The 22030-nt window shown below is 39.6% G+C and overlaps 1 protein-coding gene across 14 annotated transcripts in view; it reads left to right on the forward strand.

Annotated features, from left to right (window-relative positions):
• The first annotated feature begins 620 nt into the window (after positions 1–620).
• The window catches only part of TDRD3 (tudor domain containing 3), a 160902-nt gene continuing 139492 nt past the window's right edge, over positions 621–22030 (forward strand). For 5 of the 14 annotated variants that reach the window (XR_012001997.1, XR_012001996.1, XR_012001995.1 and 2 more), the window contains exon 1: positions 1338–1602. Coding sequence is in view for 2 of the 14 variants with exons in the window: in XM_072760662.1 (XP_072616763.1) it covers positions 1562–1602 (41 nt within the window). In the remaining 12 variants the exon portion in view is untranslated. Of the gene's footprint in view, positions 884–1337; positions 1603–2745; positions 2912–22030 lie in introns of those variants that run through there. The other 9 variants (XM_026009635.2, XM_026009638.2, XM_072760665.1 and 6 more) reach the window with 8 other exon arrangements.

The raw sequence follows: 22030 nt of genomic DNA on the forward strand, positions 1-22030 counted from the left end.
ACCTCGGAGACCTGGGATCGAGTCCCGCATCCGGCTCCCTGCATGGAGCCTGCTTCTCCCTCTGCCTGTCTCTCTCTCTCTCTCTCTGTCTCTCATGAATAAATAAACAAAATATTTTTTTTTTTTAAAGTGTGACTTGGGAAGCCCAAACGGAGTTTCCCAATTAAAAGGAGAAACAAATGTATTGAACTTGAGCTCCCCCCACGGCGATGATTTCCTTCCTTCTCCTCCCCGATCCCAGGAGGGGGCTCCGTCCAGGTGCGCAGTCTCTGCTCCGAGCCTCTGTATGATGGTGTCAGACGAGGCAGCCACGGGCGACCAGGCTTCAGTCCCCCATTTCCCCCCCGTGGCTCGACAGCCGGGGCCAGAGCCCCCCACAAACGTGCCCTTACCCCGAGCAGCCGCAGAGGCGGAAAAGCGGGGAGGGCGGGGCAAACCTTTAGGGCGTGTCTGCGTCCCGTTCCACCTGCTCCTCTCCGATTGGCTGTCGTGAGTCTCAGCCGTCCAATCGCGTTGCAGCGTCAAACGCGCCGTTCGGCGTCGCCGCCGCCGCGCATGCTCAATCGGGGACCCGCCCCTACGCTTCAGCCCTGTGGAGAGCTAGAGGACAGCGGCCGGGGGGGCGGGGGCGGGGGAGCCGGGCCCGGTGATGCCGGCGCCAACGTCACAGGGCCGCGCTGGGGACTTTGGACGGGTCCAGTGGCAGAGCGACAGAGAAAACCGGCACTGACACCACCGCCCGGCTTACCCATGCTCCTTAACTTCAGGTTTTCTCGGGTCCTCCACAAGCCGATTCGCCTGCGGTCGGGGCTGGGGGCGGGGCGCGGGACTTGAAAACAAAGCGACCGTCTTTTCTTTGCGTCGGGGCAGATCGAAGCGCAGAGTGAGTCTTTTTTTTTTAAAAAAAAAAAAAAAAAAGGAAACTTGTCTGCAGAGTGGCTGGCACCGCCTTTGTGGGTGAGCTTCACCGTCCCCGAGCGGGAAGCCCTGGCTGCCCCCGACCCGTGCGCCTCGGGTCCAGCGCCTCCCGGCCGCCGGTGAGGGGCACCTGCCGACGCTCGACACGCGGACGCTACTGTGTATTCCGGAAGGGGGAAAAACAAAAAAGAAAAAAAACAAACCCAAAACGTCCTCGTCAGGTTCCAAGGTGTGCAACTCCGAAAAGTAACACAAAACAGAACAAAAAAAAAAAAAGAAAAAAAAAACGAAACACAATTGCGGGCCCGCGGCGGAGAGCAGTCTCGCGGCCCCCGCTCCCAGGCGGACCCGCGGCTCCAGGCCCCCGCCCGGCCCGGCCCGGCCCGGCCCGGCCCGGCCCCCGCGGCCGCTCGGAAAACGCGGCGAGCGGAACCCGCACGCGGAAGCGCCGGCCGCACTGAGCATGCCCAGTTGCAGCGCCGACCAGAGGAGTTTTTTTTTTTTTTCTTTTCTTTTCTTTCGTTTTTTTTTTTTTCCCCCTTTCTTTTTTTTTTTTTTTTTGGTCTCAAGTAGGAGGCCTACCCCCCACCCCCACCCCAGCCCCCCCGCCCCGCCACCACCACCCCCGGCCTAAGCAGCTACCATGTCTGAGGTCCCCGGCGCGGCGTTGTCCCAGGCGGGTTGGTAAGTGGCGAGTCCCGCCGGCCGCCCGGCAGCGGGCGCGGGCGCGGGCCGGGGCCCCGCGGAGGGTTGTTGGGGTCGGGGGCGGCGGGTGCGTGTCGGGGTAGGCGGAGGCCGCCGGCCGCTCCCGGGGCCCTGCGGGCCGGCTCCGCCCCCGGCGCCACGCGGAGCCGAGCGGGAGAGTCCCCCGGGCGCCCCTCGGGGCGGCGGCGCGGCCTGGGCTGCGGGCCGGGGCCGGGGCCGGGGCCGGGCCGGGCCGGGGGCGGCGGGCTCGGCGGGCAGGGCGGCCCGGGAGCGGCCGAGTGTTGCCGCGGGCGGGGCGGGGCGGGGGGCGGCGAGGGCTGCGGGGAACCGAGCGCGGCCGCAGCCCGCGGGCCCGCTGCAAGTTGCGGAGCCGCCGCAGCCAAGCCCGGTGCAGCCGCCGCCCGGGCCGGGCCGCCTCGCGTTCGTGCCCGTCCCGGCAGCCGTGCAGCCGCCCTCCATGGCACACACACAACTTCTGGAGCTAGGAGTGACCTCCTTGTCAACGCGTGTGGCTGCGCCGTAGAAACTTTTCTTGACGTGTTGTTGTGAAGATTTGAGAATCTGAAAGCAGTAAAAAAGAAAAAATCATAATAAAAATAAAAATAAAAATTATGCGACATTAAGGAGTTACTGGAACTCCAGGCCATTAGAGTTGTGAACATGCAGTTTAATAAGGGAACAGGTTTTCCAGGCCTGCAAAGGCACAGTCGGAGGAGAGGAAGAAGGGCGGTGGGAAGGAGGATGAGAACAGGTTTGCCCCAGCTCCCTGGAAGTTCACTGTCGTGGTGAAAAAGAGGAGAGAGGGAGACCTTAAACGAACAAATAATGCAAAAAAACCCACAAAAAAACAACAAAAAAAAACAAACCAAAACCAAAACAAAACAAAAACACCACCACCAACAAACCACAAACGGGAAAAGAGTGTGGCAAACCCGACAGAGGGCCCGGCTAACGCGCTGCGGAATTGGAGGGGAGGGAGAGTTCACGTCCTGGAGGGAGTTGGGTTTTGAAAGGCGGTGAGGAAACGGGCTTTCTCGACAGCCACTGGAGATGCGACCCAGAAAGCAGGGAAGTGCTTATTGGTTTGCGGAACTGACCATAGATCCTTGTGGGTTCCGGGGAGTGGGAGGGTACCCAAAGAGAAAGGTTGGGCCCAGGTTACGGAGGCGGCAGGCGCCTAAGAGATAATGGAGTTGATTTGGTGGACAAAGTTTTTGATGGGAGTGATGTGGTAACACCTGTGTTTTGAGGAAGAGGCTCTTGGCTCTACAGGCGTTTCACTTTACAGGTGAGGAGACAGGCACAGAACTGTAAAAAAGGGGCTTTCACGACCTAGCTAGGACGTTGTGGAGTTGAAAGGCGAGCACAGGGAGCCTAGCCCGGTTCCAAATCTGGTGCGTTTAACTGGGGAGAGGAGTGGTTCCTACAGTTTGTGTGTAGAGCCCCATGAGGGTAACAGATTGTGGAGTTAAAAAACTCACCTTACTCGGTTTTATTGTTGTTCTGGAATCTCTACCTTCGTTTTCTTTACCTCACAAGGATGTTTTGAATAATCTTGGATCATTCTTCTACTTTTCCCCCATTCTTCGTTGGATTGAGCCTTAGTGCTTCAACCTGGTTATATGATTTCATTTACAAACTTGGGCTTTTACTTCTTTCCAACTTGACCCCACCTCCAAAGGCTAGTCTATCATTTATGTTGGTTCCAAACACCTACTAAAATTTTTCTTTTTTGGAGTACAAGCTCCTTAAGGGTAGGAAACGACAACTTATTTTTCTGTGTATTTGTAGTGCCAGGGAGCTAGCACTACAGTGTCGGTTCTCAATAAAATCTGTTACAATGAACCTTAGAATGCCCCTGTGAATCAGAATTCTATAGCAGGGGTCTCTACCCAAGCTTTGATAGGACCTCCCTTTATTGTTATTTTGTTATAAGCGCCCAGCAATGTTATATTGTAACATTTGTCACTTTTTGTTGCAAGTGATATATTTAACATGTTTCTTCTTCCACCAGACGTTGTTGCTTTTGTATGGCAGTGACTCATAAAGGCAATAGTAATCTGAGGGTCTAGTTAGGCTTCTCTAGAGGTTTGCATGTGATTCTCAGTGGGTCTTGAACATATTAGGTTTGTGCCAAAGAAGAGAAGAGGATCTCCTGTGTGTTCAAGTACCCTGTCTAGATTCCATATTTAAGTAGAGATTTACTATGTTAAAATACAGACTCTCAAAAGTTTAGGCAGAGAAGACCACTGGAAGAATTTATGACCATAGAGTAGCTTTGACCAATTCATTCCGGTTCTGACATTCTGAGCTTCCTTTAACTCTTAGGGTTCTCTGTTATTGTTACCGACAAAACCATTTTTCTTAGTACTTACTCTATATGCTTAATTACTTGTAGGACCTGAAAAGGAATAAAGATTAAAAACTCTTTTCCATCAAGCCATGGTGACCACTTCTGTTATAAATTATTGATAAAAAAATAACACATTTTAAAATAGAAAATTAGATGAAAGTGCTTTTTGTGGTGTGTAAATTTACTTCTTTGGGAAAGATAAGGTGCTTAGGCTGAGGAGTAGTGGTTTTGCAAACAAAGAAAGCTTTATCTTGTAATGGCTCACCTAAGTGCTGATTAAGGTTATCTGAAAATGGTTAATTCTCTATTTTTCAAAGTCTTAAGAGTATCTGAAAAGTTAAGGTACTATATGGTACGTCTTTGCCTTACCCAGTAGCATGGAGTCCAAGACACCGTAAGGTAGCATTAGAAATGTTTCATTTCCATTTAATTCTGAAGGAACATATTTTCTTAGAAACTCTAGATTTCTAACACACAAGGCTTAACCAGGTTGTGCTCTGGGATTTTTGTTTTTGTGTTTTTGGTGAGGAGGGCAGGGTTAGAGGGAAAATAGAAGGATGAACACAAAGGTCTTCTTACCTTGTTCCCCTTGAATTTCACCTTCTCTTTTGCGTTCTTTCTCTGATTATGCTCCCACCATACTGACCATCCTCTGGCCCAAATGTACACCACCAAACTCCTTTCCCTATCTTTTACCTTTGAACGACTAAGAAAGACTACAGCTTATAAAAATCTTTATCAAGGGACGCCTGGGTGGCTTAGCGGTTGGGTGCCTGCTTTCAGCTTAGGTCGTGATCCCGGGATCCAGGATCGAGTCCTGCGTTGAGCTTCCTTCAAGGAGCCTGTTTCTCTCTCTCTCTCTCTCTCTCAGTCTCTCTCGCCTTCTGCCTCTCTCTCTCTCTCTCTCTCTCTCTCTCTCAGTCTGTGTCTCTCATGAATAAATAAATCTTTTTTTTAAAGGTCTTTATCAAAATTTAGTACTAGAGAAGAACAACTGTCAGATAAATAAAATAGGAACCACAGTGGCAGTATGGAGTATAAAGTGAATGCTCTTCTGAAATAGCTATTCCAAAGTGGTACTTCAGGACATCTTCCTGGAATTTCTGATTTCTAACTTTTCACTTATCCACAGATGAGCTTCTTTCCAGATGCCATTATGTAGAAGCTTCCTCCCAAACACATTAATGATCAAGACCAAGAAAGTCAGATTCTTGTTTGTAGCTCACTCTGCACCTTTCTTGTATGACTTCTGTTTTCTGAATGATATACCTCTTCCTCAGGAGATTGCTGATGAGTGATCTATGTTCAAATGAGAAGCAACCTTTACAGCGCTATCAATATAACTTTACCTTTATGTGCTACACTGTTGGTAACAGTCATACAATAAAAGTTTACACAAAGAGTATCTGAAGTGTTGCTCCCTCATCCCAACATAACTCTTAGGCATAAGTATATTTCTAAGGAATATTGGTAGTTTTTTATAAGTTGTATATTAAGTGCAAGATATTTTATTATCTAGAATTGTAAGATATTTTGTTACTGCCATTTTGATGTAAACATAACTCTTGGTACACTGTTTTGGAAAGGTTTAGAACCATTAAAACACTTTTTAGCTGAAATAGTAATACATGATGTTGAAGAACACTAGAAGAAACCAATTGCTTTATATTTGGTTTCAGGGGAGCTTATCAGAGACATCCTATTTTGAATCATTTCCCATTTCTTTAATGAGCATTTATAACCATCTCTTTGGTTTATGTTGTTTGTGAAATTATAGTTCAACAGTAATAAGCCTTGTTGACCTTCTGTTTTAAAATATGTTACATACTGCCTGGTGGCTTCTACTGATACTATAAACTGCTAAAAACGCTTGGATGTTCTATTAAACTGTGCAAGTTTTAAGGTTTCAAGGTGCTGTTTGCTGTGATATTTTGGTGAATAACCTATAAATCTAGTTTCAACTGCCTGTAGACTTGACTGCCTCAAGCATAAAGGGGGTATAAAAAGAAACTTGCTACCTCAGCAAGTTGAAAATAATTTTCTCCTCTCACACAGCAGCATTTGCTAAATCAAGTAAAAATTACATAGTAACATTTCAAGAACCATAAAAATATAACTCTACCAACTTTTTTGGCTTATGTTTTCTCCTTTTGACAATAGAAGAATATTGGTAGTTTGACTTATCATGTTGCAGTTAAGTCACATCTATCTAGAAATTCTGACTTTTTGTAAGGTATAGAATCTGGAAGTAGCTGAAAAAGTCTTTACTTCCACATGATTTTTAGAAGAAGTAGACTGTACTCCAAGCAATGCAAAACATTTTATGTAAAAATAGAGAAACATTTGTGGAGTCATAGGATAAAAACAAAAGCAGAAGAAAAGGGGTAAAAAATGCATTGTGATAATGTAAAATATTAACAAGGGTGTCAAATCAAAGGTTTGGAGAGCAGAAAAAAAGCACCCTGGTGATATAGAGAAAGAGAAAAGAACCACATCATACTCGGGACTAGACAGAGCCTATGTGTACCTTAGTAGTGTAACCTCTACAGGTTTCACACTCCTACTCTATGAGCGTGTGTCTGTGTGCATGTGTGAGTGCTTCTTACACTTACTACAGTTTTACAGCCTTTAAAGTGCAAATAGCTCCTTCCTCTTAGGACAGTGCTGCGGAAAGTACGGTATCTTTATAACAGTAAGTCTTTACAATATTGCAGAGCAGTGTGTAACCCTATATAGTAATGTGTATACTGAAATACGTGTAGTAACTGTTTATGCCTCTTCTACACGAGGCACCATTTGTTTTTGCAGTGATATACAAGTCAGCCAGAATTTAAACATGTTATACACTGGCTTAACTTGAGAAGTCTGGAAGACTTTCCAGAACTAATGATGTGTAAGCAGGATGTGTTGTATATGCTATCTCATACAGTGTCTAGTCTTTGTCTAGGGAAAAACAAGGCAGATTCATTGATGCATTCATTCAACAAATAATTATTAAACATCTTGCTGTAGCAGACACTTTCTTTAGTACAATCAGATGTGGTCTTATGGAGAGAAAGCCATTAATTACATATTCAAACATCGCATCTGTAAAATATACTAGAGGTAAGTAAAAAGGGACATGGTTCTAGAAGAGCTTGTAGAAGGGAAATTTGGTGTCTTTGAAGTGGTCAAAGAATGCATCCCTGAGATCTGGAGGATGAGTGAGAATTAAATTTGTTAAGTAAGGGTAAAGAAGCATATGCGAAGTTCATAGGGCGTAGGGAGCATGGTGAGAACAAAGGTCTGAAGGCCTGGGATGAGTGGAGGATAAGATAGGTACAGTATAAGGAGATGGGATGGGAGATACTTAGGGTCTAGATCATGTAGCTTGGGCCTTGCTTTTATTCTGGAGGCAGTGGAAATCAATTGGAAAGTTTTATCAGGGGACGGGAGGGTTGACAGAGGAATGACATCATAGTTAAATTTTGAGAAATGCTTGCATTGAAGAAAATGGCTCTGAGCTGGGCATGAGTAGGTGGATGGATAGAGTGGTGGTGATGATTCAGAGGAAGAGCAGAGGCTGATTTGAGTGATATTTATGAGGTAAAATGGACAGAACTTTTAGATGGATTGTATATGGGAAAGAAAGAGAGGTGGTGTTAAGGGATTGATTTCTAGGTTTCTGGCTTTTATACCTGAGTTGATTACAATACGGTTAGATAGGGAGTATTAGAAAAAGAACACTTTCAAAGGGTGGATCATGAATTGAAATTGGACATTATTTGAGTGTGAGGTGGCTTTATGTCATCTAAAATAAGATACCAGTTAGACTTAGGAAATACTAATCCTGTACTAGGAAGAAGACTGGATTAGAGATATAAATTTGGAGTCATTCAAGTATAGTTGATGATTGAAGCAGTGCATGGGTGAGATCATCTAAGGCTCCACTGTCCAGTGTGGTAGACATTAGCCATATGTGGCTGTTGAATACCTGAAATATGTCTAACTCAAATTCAGATGTGCTGTAAATATAAAATACAGACTAGGTTTGGAAGACTTAGTACAAAAAAGCATGTAAATATCCCTTGTTCATTTTTATATTGTTTACATATTGAAATAATGTCAATATATTGTATTAAAATTCATTAAATTAATTTCACATTTCTTTTTACTATTAAGTATGCAGCTTATATTATCTTTGTTAGATAGCACTGATCTATGATCTAAAAAAGCTTTGGAGTAAGAAGAGGCTAGGTTCAAGCTGGGAGAAATTTCAGCATTTTAAGAGAGAATTAGCCTATTAGGAGCTGCCAGAGAGAGGAAAAAGCACTGGAATATGGGGATCATTGACTTTTCTGAAAATATGGACATATCTTTAAGAGCTCTGTGACAAGATTCTTTGCTTAGGTCAGTATTGGATTACTGACTTGCTGATACTAGAGATTCAGTTTTTAAGACATTTTTAATAAATATAGGTAGCTGAAGGCCCCTTTTTAAAATTCCACCTCTATTCCCTCAAAACTCCTCTAAATATAAAATGCAAATAAAATTCAGCTGCAGCTTTTCAGAAGACAGTCTATCATGGATATTAAGTGAAGATGTTAAGAAAAAACGTTTTTATTTTCCTAATTCCTAAGCAAGACCTCAAGAAGTTTGAAAATAAAGGCATATTTTTTAAAAATGTAGAATGTGAAATATTAAATGCTTGTGGGAAAACTTCCTAAGTAAATTAAGCCAGCGTTTTATAATGGCTTTTGGAATTAATTCAGTTTAACTTTTGTTTTGAAGGAGAAATAGGAATGTATGCAAGTTTAAGTGTCCAGAAAGTTGATAGATGGTCATGATAAAGTGAGTGAAATTTTTCCTTTTTTTCATTAATATATTCCAATACTCTTATTAGAGTGTAATCCAAAGAAATAAGTAAATATTTGGTTTTTCTAATTAGTTAAAATAGCTTGATTGACGTTTTGTAAGCTCCTGTAGGACGAAAATCTGGTCTTCTTATATTTCTATAGCATTCTTAGCATGTAGCAGGGCCCAAGGTCCACAGCAGACACAGAGATGCTTGTGGAATAGAATATTAGTACTATTGTAATTAGTCTCAGTATGTTTCATCATACTGTTTTTGTGTTCTCAAGGAACATGAAACTTATTCAAGCTTTGTATAGAGTAGAAAACTTTTACTTGTGAAATGAACATGAAATGAAAAAAAATCAGTTTTATGAAAAAAATGCAGGAAATAACCTGTTAATGCTTTCTCTACTTATTGATATACTTACTGAACACAAACACATACACTTACAAAAATGTTGATGACATTTCTTTGCATGGGACAACCAGCTGTTTCTGTAGGAGTTTGAAATGTCTCAAGAGAGTCTCAAAGCAGCATTAATAGAAACTATTTTTGGAAGTTTGGTTTTAGTATGTTTGTCCTAGGTCCTAGTTATTTCTTTACTCATTTGATATTTTATGAGATGCTACACGTTTTTATTTTTCTTTTTGATGTTTCAGAATTGCTTGTTACCTCAGGGTCTCTGGTTAGAAAGGCATTAGGATGATGAGGTTGTAATTCATTCTGTGGCCTTTGATGAAGCAAAGCAGTAGGCACTTGGACATTTTCCAATTTAGTAAGCTGGCACAGGGTTCCAGTCCATTGGGTTTTAACAGGAGGACCCTGCTAAGCACAAGTTGTTCTTTTAACTTTCAATTATGAACACCAAAAAAGACCGTGGATATGTTGCTAGTTAGGTCCCAAAGAGTGTAAAATAGGCTTCTTCTCAGTGGCCTTCCTCAGTTTACCATATTCAGAATGGCAGATAGTATTGACCATTTCTGCCTGAGTGGATAGCCTAGGTTGGGACGCAGGGGCTTTGCCCCTGGGTGTTTGCCATGATCTGTTGTCCAGGCTGCCTGCTGTGTCTTTCCGTTTGTTGCCCTCTAAGTTGTGAGTAATAGTGAGGTTTCTCCAGGACTGTGTTGATTTGACCTCTTTCCTTAGTTGTACTTCTAGAAGAGGGATGGTACAGGATTAGTACCTAGGCTCTATCAGACTCTTCTTTGGACGTTTTGAAGTTTTACAGGATCAGGATGTACTTTTTCCTTATTTTGGTTGCTGCTGATAAATTATTTGACTGCTTTTTCTTGATTGTGATTGCTTTTTTACCTTTTTTATTTGTTTATTTAATTAGTTATGCATTTATCAGAAGTCCTTATAAGCATATGTTAACTAGGTGTTTATTTGGTAATTAATCATTGATAAATATGTATTTTATATACATATATTAAAAATATGGTTGCAATATCGATACCATGAAATTTCAGTGCCCATTTTTGTGTCTGTGTTTACATCCTTGCTGGAGCAAAGTAACCACCCAAAATAACATTTAACTTTGTTGGTAAGCACATCTAGCTTTTCTTTGTTACACAGAGCACCTGCCATTTTACTCATTAATTTTTCATTTGATGTCTTGAAAAAGATAGTCCGGTGTAGTGGTGTAGGCGTTAATGGGTGTAGAGTGATAATATTTAGATGATACATAACAGAAATCATAGTGTGCATTCCGAAGTCTGATTATCTTGAAAAGGCCATAGGGCCTTGAAGTTTTACCAGTTTATACTTATGTGAATAAGAATTTATATTGATACTATTTTGATTAAAATGCAAAACTGACATGAAGTACACCTTTCTAATATTTACAGAACTGCTCTGTATTAGGCTATAATCTAGGGGAATGTACAAAGACCCCATATTACAAAGGTCTAAAAATCATGGCCTTTTTTTTCCTCCTCATCACAGAAGAACCCATAGTGATGGGGAATCTGGTTTGTGCTGTCATTTGTGGACCCAGGTTCCTTCCACCTTACTGTTTTTTGTTTTTTTTCCCCCCTACCTTACTGTTTTGTTGTTCCCTAACACATGCTACTCCAGGTATGGTCCTAGAACCAGTGGCATTAGCATTTCTCAGTAGCTTGTTAGCAATGTAGAATTTTAGTGCTACTAAAGCAACATCTGTGTTTTAACAGGATTTTCCCAGTGATTTTTTTTTTTTTTTTTTTTTTTTGCACATTAAAGTTTGAGAAGCACTATTTAGGGTATTGTCATTGTTTTCATGCATGTAGCAGAGTAGCTGCCACTTCTGAGTTTAGGTAGCCAGAAAGGAAAGGACAGCTGAGAGCCAGAGCCAGTTCCCTGATGGGAAAAGGGGCACACGTCACTTCCTTGGTTTCGGAGAACTTAGTCTCACCTGCCTGAGAGGGATTCTGGGAAATGTGGTCTAGCTCAATGATTTTCTCTCTCTCTCTCTCTCTCTCTTTTTTTTTAAAATATTTTATTTATTTATTCATGAGAGAGAGAGAGAGGCAGAGACACACACAGGCAGAGGGAGAAGCAGGCTGTATGCAGGGAGCCTGATGTGGGACTTGATCCCGGGTCTCCAGGGTCATGCCCTGGGCCGAAGGCAGGTGCTAATCCCCTAGCTCAATGATTCTTAAGCTGTCTGCCAATTTTAAAAATTTCCAGTTTTTCACACATCAATATATAAAATCTTTAGCAATATCAAATTGCTCTAAGAGATTCTAAATGCTTACCTCAGTTTTTGTACTTATTCCATCATGAAGCAGTAACAAAGAGTTTGAAGACGGGCACAGATCCATCCACTACGTTTGAAGTAGTTCCCTTCTACCTGAACACATTTTGAACTTTTCATTTACTGATACTATTCAAATTATGGTAAAGTTGTGTGAATTTGGTATGAATGAATGAGGCATTGTTTTTTTGGATTTTTGATTTAATTTACTTGTTAATATTCTACTTTAAAATTTTTTGTTATTTTGAGTGATAATCTTATGTTTGTAAAGGATCTTTTAGTTTGCAAAGCTCTCTTTCCCTAATCATATGTCACTCCATAATAATTAGTAGTTTGTGTGTATATATTATGTTTGCTTATAAAAGGGGATTGAAAGCCTTTTTGGGTTAATCATGTGGTGGATACCTAGTGTGACATACTAAAGAATGGTAATGTTTGTTATGAGGTAATACCTTTCCACTGTATTTTGTAACTTTCTTATACTTTTAGTTATGAATTAATATAAACTGATATTAGTTTACAATTGGTGTTATGAGACTTATCTGTGCCGTTGTCATATTGGCTAATATTGCTTGACATGGCTTGGATCATTCCTGCCTAAACATGTTTTCATGGAAAATAAAATTGAGTTGGACTGTTGGTGGTCTTTTAAAATGTTTTACCTCATTACAATAAGTTTTATGTGTAAATTGAATTGTTTATCGTTACTGGTAATACTATACTGCCTTAAGCGAAAGTGTATTTAAAAAATGTATGATTATAGATTTCTATGTATCTAAGAAATGTATTTTCAAAGTGGAAAAATAGGCTGTTTGACTGAATGCTTTTATTATATTCAGCGTGCTTGTTGCTGTTACGGCTTGCCTTGTATTGCTCCATAGCAGTACCAATTTTTTTTTTCTTTTTGCCTAAGATACATAATCTGAGAAGTCAGCAGGAAGTCAGCACTGTGGAAGAGGAGCAGACTTATGAGCTGGAATTGATTTGTGTTTGGAACTGAGATTAGTATATTACATGATTTTGAATAGTTAATTTATTTTAGAATTATTAGTTAATTAAAATTAATTAGAATTATATCACAAAACTGGGTTGCCATGAGCAATTACTGAGGAAAAAAATAGTTATGAAAACAGCTCTATGTACCCTTGATTTTAAGTTAAATTTATACCTACTAAAATTTTTAATTTTAAGGTTTAATTGAAGTATGTTTGACACACAAGTATACCTGCCTCTTGAGAAGCAATGTGGTTGGTGCTTAAAAGCATGGACTCTGAAGTTCAACTCCCTTGAGCCAGGGTCAGTCCTGGTTCGGATGTTGATTAACTATAACATTGAGTATATCAATTAATTACTTGATGCCTCAGTTTGCTCATCTGTTAAGTGGTGCCAATTGTAGCACCTAACCTATGGTATACTTAGGAGGATTAATGAGTTGATACACACAAAGGGTTGGGAACACTGCTTGTCATATGCTGAGGACCCACTAAATACTTGCAGTCTTTCTATTGCATATTAAGCCTGGACTCTCATAACTTACTTTTGCCAGTAAACTCATGTAATTTGCACATATATGGATTTCTGATATTTTATTTATTTTAAAGTTGTCCTTTATTTTAGAATATCTTGTATAGTCTCTTAGAGGATTACTTTGGTAAAGACAAAATCCTTGTATCTTGTGGGTTTTGAATCTCATTATAAAGTACGTCTTACCATTTGGTAGTCTTATAAATGTTGGTGCCTTAAATTAAAGATAAATGATACAGATGGAGAGAATATTTCATATAATATTATTTTACTTGTACAGGAAGAATAGATAGACATTTGAGAGAGAAAACTGTCAATATTCAATCTCTTACTTTGCATGTGAATTTACTAAGTCTCAGAAGCTGAAGGCAGGTAATTTAATACTCTTGTTGAAATGCTGCAGTGTTATCAAGTATTTGCCTTTTCATTTAAAATAAAGATTTCATTTAAGCAGTAATGAGATGTCCTCAAAAATTAAATGTTTGGAGCCAGTTAAGTAAATATGTAAATTTATGGAACAATATAATTTTTTAAAGATTAAAGACATTTCTTAAAAGACTTTAATTATTCAAGAGAGAGAGGCAAAGACTTAGGCAGAGGAAAAAGCAGGCTCCCTGCAAGGAGCCTGATGCGGACTCCATCCTGGATCCTGGGACAGGAGCAGACACTCAACCCCTGAGCCACACAGGCATTCCAGATTAAAGACATTTTTTAAGAAAGACATCTTTTGAGTCTAGTTTTTAGGGAAAAAAGATTGTATAGCTTTATTGTAAGTAAGGAGTTGGCAAGCTATGGCCCAGTTTGACCTTATGCTTCCTTTTATAAATAAAGTTTTATTCATACACAGCTAGACCATGTTTTTGTGCTCTGGGCAGAGTTGAGTAGTTGTGACAGAAATCTTATGGCCTGAAAAAAGACAAGTTTTACTATCTGCCCCTTTACAGAAAGAGTTTACTTGCCTCAATCCTAAGTAATTAGTGAAGTAGATTCATTAGTCTATTATTACTTAGAAGAGGTTGGAATAAGTAGTATATACTACTTGTCCAATATTTGTCAAAAAAAACTTTACAGAACAACCATGATCCTTGTTTATATCCTATTTGTGATGACTGATATGAATGGAGCTGCCTCACAGATTAGTAAATCCTAACTATTTGATAGGAATGTGCCACTACTTGCAGTGGGGTTTTCTATCAAGCACAGAATTGTCAGGTGTTTTTGAAATGGTCTACTGATTTTAATAGAACTTTTCCATTATGTCCTAGGGCAGATAGGAATCCTTCATTGCTTTCAATTGAGAATTTCTATCACACCTGGACAACTTTTGAATTTTATAGAAAACCTAGACTCCAGATAGTTTTTATCAAATCATACTGCTTAAGGGGAGGAAACAGTGGATAGGAGGTTGTAAAGCCTGTTAAAACATATCAATCCTGAGAAAAATATAGAACCTTGTCTTTAAATAACAAAACATATTTGGTAGCCAATCATACTTAACCTAATTTACTTGTAACAAGTTGTTTTAGATTAGAAATTGAATTCATAAAAAAATGTCATGCCTTGATTGGACAACAATTGAAGATGAAGTTTTTTAACAGTGTTCAGGGGACTAGGCACAAAGAGTCTCATAAAATCCAGTGTTTCAATATCCACTTAAAAATTTTTTTTTTAAGATTTTATTTATTTATTTATGAGAGACACTGAGAAAGAGAGGCACAGACACAGGCAGAGAGAGAAGCAGGCTCCTTGCAGGGAGCCCAACGTGGGACTCGATCCCGGGTCTGCAGGATCAGGCCCTGGGCTGAAGGTGGCACTAAACTGCTGAGCCCCCCCCACCCCGGCAGCCCTCAGTATCATTCTTTTTTTGTGGGGTGGGGTATATATTTTTTATTGGAGTTCAATTTGCCAACATATAGCATATCACCTAGTGCTCATCCTGTCAAGTGCCCCCCTCAGTGCCCATCACCCAGTCACCCCCACCCCCCGCCCACCTCCCCTTCCACTACCCCTTGTTCATTGCCCAGTGTTAGGAGTCTCTCCTGTTCTGTCACCCTCACTGATATTTCCCACTCATTTCTCTCCTTTCCCTTTTAATCCTTTTCACTAATTTTTATATTCCCCAAATTAATGAGACCATATAATGTTTGTCCTTCTCCAATGACTTACTTCACTCAGCATAATACCCTCCAGTTTCATCCACGTTGAAGCAAATGGTGGGTATTTGTCATTTCTAATGGCTGAGGAATATTCTATTGTATACACAGACCACATCTTCTTTATCCATCTGTCAATGGACACTGAGGCCCTTCCCACAGTGTGGACATTGCTGCTATAAACATTGGGGTGCAGGTGTCCTGCTGTTTCACTGCATCTGTATCTTTGGGGTAAATCCCCAGCAGTGCAATTGCTGGGTCATAGGGCAGATCTGTTTTTAACTCTTTGAGGAACTTCCACACAGTTTTCCAGAGTGGCTGCACCAGTACACATTCCCACCAACGGTGCAAGAGGGTTCCCCTTTCTCCACATCCTCTCCAACATTTGTTGTTACCTGTCTTGTTAATTTTCCCCATTCTCCCTGGTGTGAAGTGGTATCTCATTGTGGTTTTGATTTGTATTTCCCAGATGGCCAGTGATGCGGAGCATTTTCTCATGTGCTTGTTGGCCATGTCCAAGTCTTTCTCTGAAGTTTCTGTTCGTGTCTTTTGCCCATTTCATGATTGGATTGTTTGTTTCTTTGCTGTTGAGTTAGGAGGTTCTTTATAGATCTTAGATACTAGCCATTTCTCTGATAGGTCATTTGCAAATATCTTCTCCCATTCTGTAGGTTGTCTTTTAGTTTTGTTGACTGTTTCTTTTGCTGTGCAGAAGGTTTTTATCTTGATTAAGTCCCAGTAGTTCATTTTTGCTTTTGCTTCCCTTGCCTTCATGGACTATCTTGCAAGAAGTTACTGTGGCCAAGTTCAAAAAGGGTGTTGCCTGTGTTCTCCTGTAGGATTTTGATGGATTCTTGTCTCACATTTAGATCTCTCATCCATTCTGAGTTTATCTTTGTGTGTGGTGTAAGAGAATGGTCTAGTTTCATTCTTCTGCATGTAGCTGTCCAATTTTCCCAGCACCACTTATTGAAGAGACTGTCCTTTTTCCAGTGGATAGTCTTTCCTGCTTTGTCGAATATTAGTTGACTCAATATCCATTTTTATACTCATTCATATTTTTCCTTTTTGGAGATAAGTCCTCAAACTTGATGAGTTGCTGGTCCCACCATATAGGATTCATATTCACTGGGATTCTATCTCACAGTTTCTATTTTTTGACATTATTCTCACATAGAAATTACATTACTGTTTCACCAGAACATTTACACTTCACCTCACCACTGTGGTATATTGAGGTATCACTAATATAGTGACAACAGACATGCCTCTTAACAAATGTAACCATTAATAGGCAAATGCCATTACTGAGAAAACCAGGCCCTGAATTTTAGCTAAATTAAATAGACCAATGCAATCTTGGTCATCCAAGATTTGGATTTGCAAATCTTGGTCATCCATCCATAGCTCATCCATACACTTAAAAAATATAATAGTTTTGAAGAGTGTATTAGTTTTTCGGTAAAAATAATGATTAATTTTGCATGTCAAATTGTAACATATTTGCAAATTGAATTGTTCTCTTTTCTCCAATAGCCCAACCTTGTATGGATGACTTGATGGATTCCCCAAGTACCACCCTGAACCAGAGATCCATTGAGAGTTTTAAATCAGGGTCATGAAAAGATCAGATTTGCTGAGTTTACAAAGATCACTCTGGCTTTTATTTCAAGGATGGGTTGAAAGATCAATATTCAGGCAGGGACATTTAAAGACAAACATTTTTTAGAGATAAACTTCAGTGAATTTTTTCTTAGGGGAAATCGAAGAAATGGAGAATTCTGGTTTGCTTGCAATGTCCTTGACTTGTTTCTTTCCTCCCCCAGAATTTAAAAATAAAAGCAGTTAATACTATTTATTCTGTTAGTGTTAGTGCTGGTGGTTTTTTGATATTTTTTGCTTAAGAGTTCATAAGTTTGTTGAGTGCCTCAAAACCAAATACCTTTTGAAAATAAAGGTACTTATTTTTAAAACAATATATATAATTTATATTTGCATTTATATTTTTGTAAAAATACTTTAAAAATAAGATATTTTGAAGTGTAATGATTTTTAAAGGAAGATAAGAAAGACTTAATAATGTAGTTCTTAGATCTGGATTTTTGAAGAGGAGCAGTAATGTTATTTTTTTTGACTAATGAAGTATTAAAAACACATTGATAAAAAAGCAGTGACTACTGCCAGATGGGAATACTTGCTCTCATCTTTTTCATGACTGAGCTGATATGATCAACTACTGATTCCCTTCTTTTTTTAGTGTGATTCCCAAGTCAGTATGTGAATGGAACTATGATTTTCTGCTTTCTCACCTCTACCTACTTGTTGCTTCTGCTGTTTGCTATAATCTGACTTATGCTTCTTCCACACTACTGAAATGCTTTTGCCGAGGTTACTAATGACGTTTTGGTGAGATCCATTTCAGGCCTTTCCTTACTGACCTCTTTGCTGCGTTGGAGGATATTGGTCATCGCACTTCTTGAAATTCACTGTTCCTTGTCTCCCCTAACACTGCAGAATGCTTGTTCCCTTCATCCTTTTCTTACTATTCATTTGCTCTCTCTATAGTATTCTTATCCCACCCTTCCCTTGCCTTTTCTTACTTTCCCTCTTGGTACACCAAAATTTTATTTTTGTTCCACCTTCTCATTCTTTTTACTTTAACTGATGAATCTCATTTGATGTCATGTTTAAACTGATTTCTACATGCTAATGATTCCTAAATCAGTCTAACCTGTGTTTCAAAATGTGTACTGGTATATGGACCACTTGCTGTACAGTTTGAACTAAGTATCACAGACACCTCACACTCCCATGCTTCTAACCATACTTCTCTTCCCCAGTCTCCCAAATTCTTCTCTTTATTATTCTGGCTTAGTCAGTGATACACTCATCTCACTAGTCACTTAAGAATCAGTTTTGCCTCTTAACCATTCTCTTATATTTAAAGTAAGGGACAGTCCTGCCAGTTTTACCTTCTAAATAGTTTTCCACTTCAGGCCTTCATTCTTGGAGCACATTAGGAGCCTCCTTCTTCCTCTCTCAAATCCATCTTTTCTAGCGCTGTTAAGATAAGTTATCTAAAATGGTTGTTTAACCTTTAGATTTTTTTGTCACCTACAGGATGAAGTCGTCTTCCTTACATGGATTTGTATGGTCTCTTGTTTCTCTCTGGCCTCCTTTCTTGCTCCTTCCTCTCTGTAGTTTCTGCTCCTAACAGCATCAGCCTAACTTGGTCTCTCCTGTATGCAGTATATTGGATCTGATTATTGTATTATTTCTCATCTTGCTCTTTCTGTCTGTAATGCTTTTCTCCTTTTAAATTAGTGGATTCTTGGGATCCCTGGGTGGCGCAGCGGTTTGGCACCTGCCTTTCGCCCGGGGCACGATCCTGGAGACCCAGGATCGAATCCCACGTCAGGCTCCTGGTGCATGGAGCCTGCTTCTCCCTCTGCCTGTGTCTGTGCCTCTCTCTCTCTCTGTAACTATCATAAATAAATAAAAAATTAAAAAAAAATAAATTAGTTGATTCTTGCCTTTTGTTTTATCTTATTTTAAGATTTATTTATTTCCATTTTAGAGAGCATGTGAGTGGGGGTGGGGGGTAAGATGAAGGGAAGAGCAGATGAAGAGGGGGAGGGAAAGAAGCAGACTCTTTGCTGAGTGGTGAGCCTGACATGGGTCTCAATCCTAGGACCCAGAGATCATGACCTGAGCTGCAATCAAGAGTCAAGTCTCTTAAGTGACTGAGCCACCCAGGTGCCCTGCCTTTCATTTTAAAACATAGTCGTCATCTTTTACAGAAAGTCTTCTCTAACAGGAAGAAGGTGTCCTTTCTCTGAGTTCCTATAACTCTTCTTTTATCTCTAGCTCATTGTGCTGTTATTATTCATATGTCTCTGCAAGTCACCTAAGCTTCACTGAAAGTGAATTTATTGGAGATCAGTGACCATGTTTCTGAGAATCCTTCATGTTCTTGCCTGTATCAGTAGTTCATTCTTTTATTGTTGAGTAGTATTACAAGATAATATGCCATAGTTGGTTTAATCATTTTCCTTTTGATAGACATTTTGGGTTGTTATTCATGTCTGGTTATTAGGAATAAGATTGTGAACATCTTGGACAGTATTTTTGTGGGCCTATGTTTTCATTTCTCTTGAATAAATATCTAGGAGTAGAGTTGATGGATCATAGGGTAGATTTATATTTATAAGAAATAGCCACTTTATTTCCACAGATGTGACATTTTACACTCTAACAATGTGTGAGACATCTGGCGTCTCTACTATCTCACCAAAATTCAGTGTTTTCAATCCTTTTAATTTTAGCCATTTATGCTGATATGAAATGGTTCTCATTATAATTTTAATATGCATTTTCTTGATGACTAAAGTTATTAAGATATTGAGCCCTTTTTCGTGTGCTTATTGGCCATTTGTATATATTATGAAATGTCTATATGAACTTTTTGCCCTCTTAAAAAAATTGGATTGACTTCTAGATATTGAGTTGTAGGAATTGTTTATATGTTCTAAGATATAAGTCTTTTCACAGTGACATATGCTGTGAATGTATTTCTCCATCTTTTTTTTGGTTTATTTTATTAATAGTATCTTTTGATATTAGAAATGTTTAATTTTGAGGGCATCTGGGTGACTTGGTCGGGTAGGCATCTGCCTTTGGCTTGGGTTGTGATCTCAGGGTTCTGGAGTCTAAGCCCCGCATTGGCCTTCCCCTTGGTAGGGAGTCTGCTTCTCTCTCTCTCCCTCTCTCTCTATCTCTCTATTGCTCCCCCTCCACATCACTCTTTCTTTGTCTCAAATGAATAAATGAAGTCTTAAAAAATGTTTATTTTTAGTGAAGATCGATTTTGTCAGTTCTTTCTTTTATGATTAGTACATTTTATGTTTTGTCTAAAAATTGTTGCCTACCTCAAAAAGTTTGTGAAAATATACTTTTATGATTGCTTCCAGAAGCTTTAGGGTTATACTTAGATATTATATGGCCTAATTAATTTTGGTGTATGGAGTAGGAAAGAGGCTGGTTTATTTGTTTTATTTATTTATTTATTTTTTAAATTTTTATTTATTTATGATAGTCACACAGAGAGAGAGAGGCAGAGACACAGGCAGAGGGAGAAGCAGGGTCCATGCACCAGGAGCCCGACGTGGAATTCGATCCCGGGTCTCCAAGATCGCGCCCTGGGCCAAAGGCAGGCGCCAAACCGCTGCGCCACCCAGGGATCCCTATTTGTTTTTTTTATACAAATATTCAGTTGTTTCAGTAATATTTGTTAAGATTTTTCTTTCCGTATTGGATTGACTTGGCATTTTGGTTGAAGATCTAGTAACCAGATTGCATCTATATATTTAGATACTATTCTGTTTCATTGTTCTATTGACTTTCCCCATGCCCATATCTGCTGTTTTGTTTAATGAAACTTAAAAGAAGAAATGGTATCAATTAACGTAAGCCCTCATCTTTGCTTCAGTGTAATTTGACTATCCTCAATCTTTTGCATTTCCATATGAATTTTAGAATCAGCTTACTTATTTATTGAACAAAGTGCCCTCAGACTTCTGATAGCTAGAAAATGGTGTAGTAAACAAGGTCCCCAAATCTTCTTAAACTATAAAAATAACTGTACACATGTGAAAATTCTATATAAAAAACATACTTTCAACATTATGTGAAGACAGAGAATTCTAAAACTATCAAATAGCTGAGGATAGAAAGACATCATTAATAAAAACCAGCACCATGTTTCCACACACCATCACTCCAACCCTGTTCTATGTGGGGCTTTGGTGATTCAAGGTAGACCTTGTAAAACTATTGGAAAAGCAGAGGAGATATGAAAATGATGGCTTGAGAATGAATAGGAATGACTACCAGAAAGATGAAATCTACCCTAAATCTGAAAATACTAAAGTAACTTGGCATATTAGGAAAGATATGCAGTTTTAAAGTATGCATATCTTAAAGGAACAGGTTCCAATTGAGGGCCCCAGGTGGGAGATTTAAAGAGATAGGTGCCCTACAGTGAGCCAGGCATGCAACCTACAAAGTATTAGATGCCATATAAAGGAAAAAGTTTGTGATTTAAAGGTACAGACTCTATTTAAAAGATTAAGATTAATGTTAAAGAATAGGGAATTAAAGGATGATCCTTCAAATATATTGCTTCTAGGACAGAAAAAAGACAAAAAGAAAGGAAAAAGCTTCCTTTGGCCATTTGGGTCTTGAAGAGGAAAAGAAGTAAAAGGGAAAAATTAGACTCTTACCAGACAATAGAACCACAAAATTGGAGAATTCACATTCCCCCTACCCTTACATATTAATTTTGTATCCTGCAACTTTACTGAATTTATCAGTTCTAGTAGTTTTCTGGTGAAGTCTTTAGGGTTTTCTATATATTGTATCATGTCCTCTGCAAATAGTGACAGTTTTCTTTTTGTTGTCTGTTTGCTATGGATAGAACTTCCAGTACTCCGTTGAATAAAAGTGGTAAGAGTGGACATCCTTATTTTATTCTGATCTAAGGAAAAACTCTGTTTTCCCCCACTGAGTATGATGTTAGCTGTGGCTTTTCATATGTGGTCTTTATTGTGTAGTGATATGTGTCCTCTAACCCTACTTTGTTGAGAGTTTTTGTCATGAATGGATATTGAATTCCATCAAATGCTTTTCTGCATCTATTGAGATGAACATATGATTTTATCTTTCATCTTAGTTAATGTGATGTTTCACATTGATTGATTTGCAAATATTGAACTACCCTTGCATACCAGGAATAAATCTCACTTGATTGT

This window comes from Vulpes vulpes, chromosome 6 (genome assembly GCF_048418805.1).
Source record: "Vulpes vulpes isolate BD-2025 chromosome 6, VulVul3, whole genome shotgun sequence".
Classification (NCBI taxonomy): domain Eukaryota; kingdom Metazoa; phylum Chordata; class Mammalia; order Carnivora; family Canidae; genus Vulpes; species Vulpes vulpes.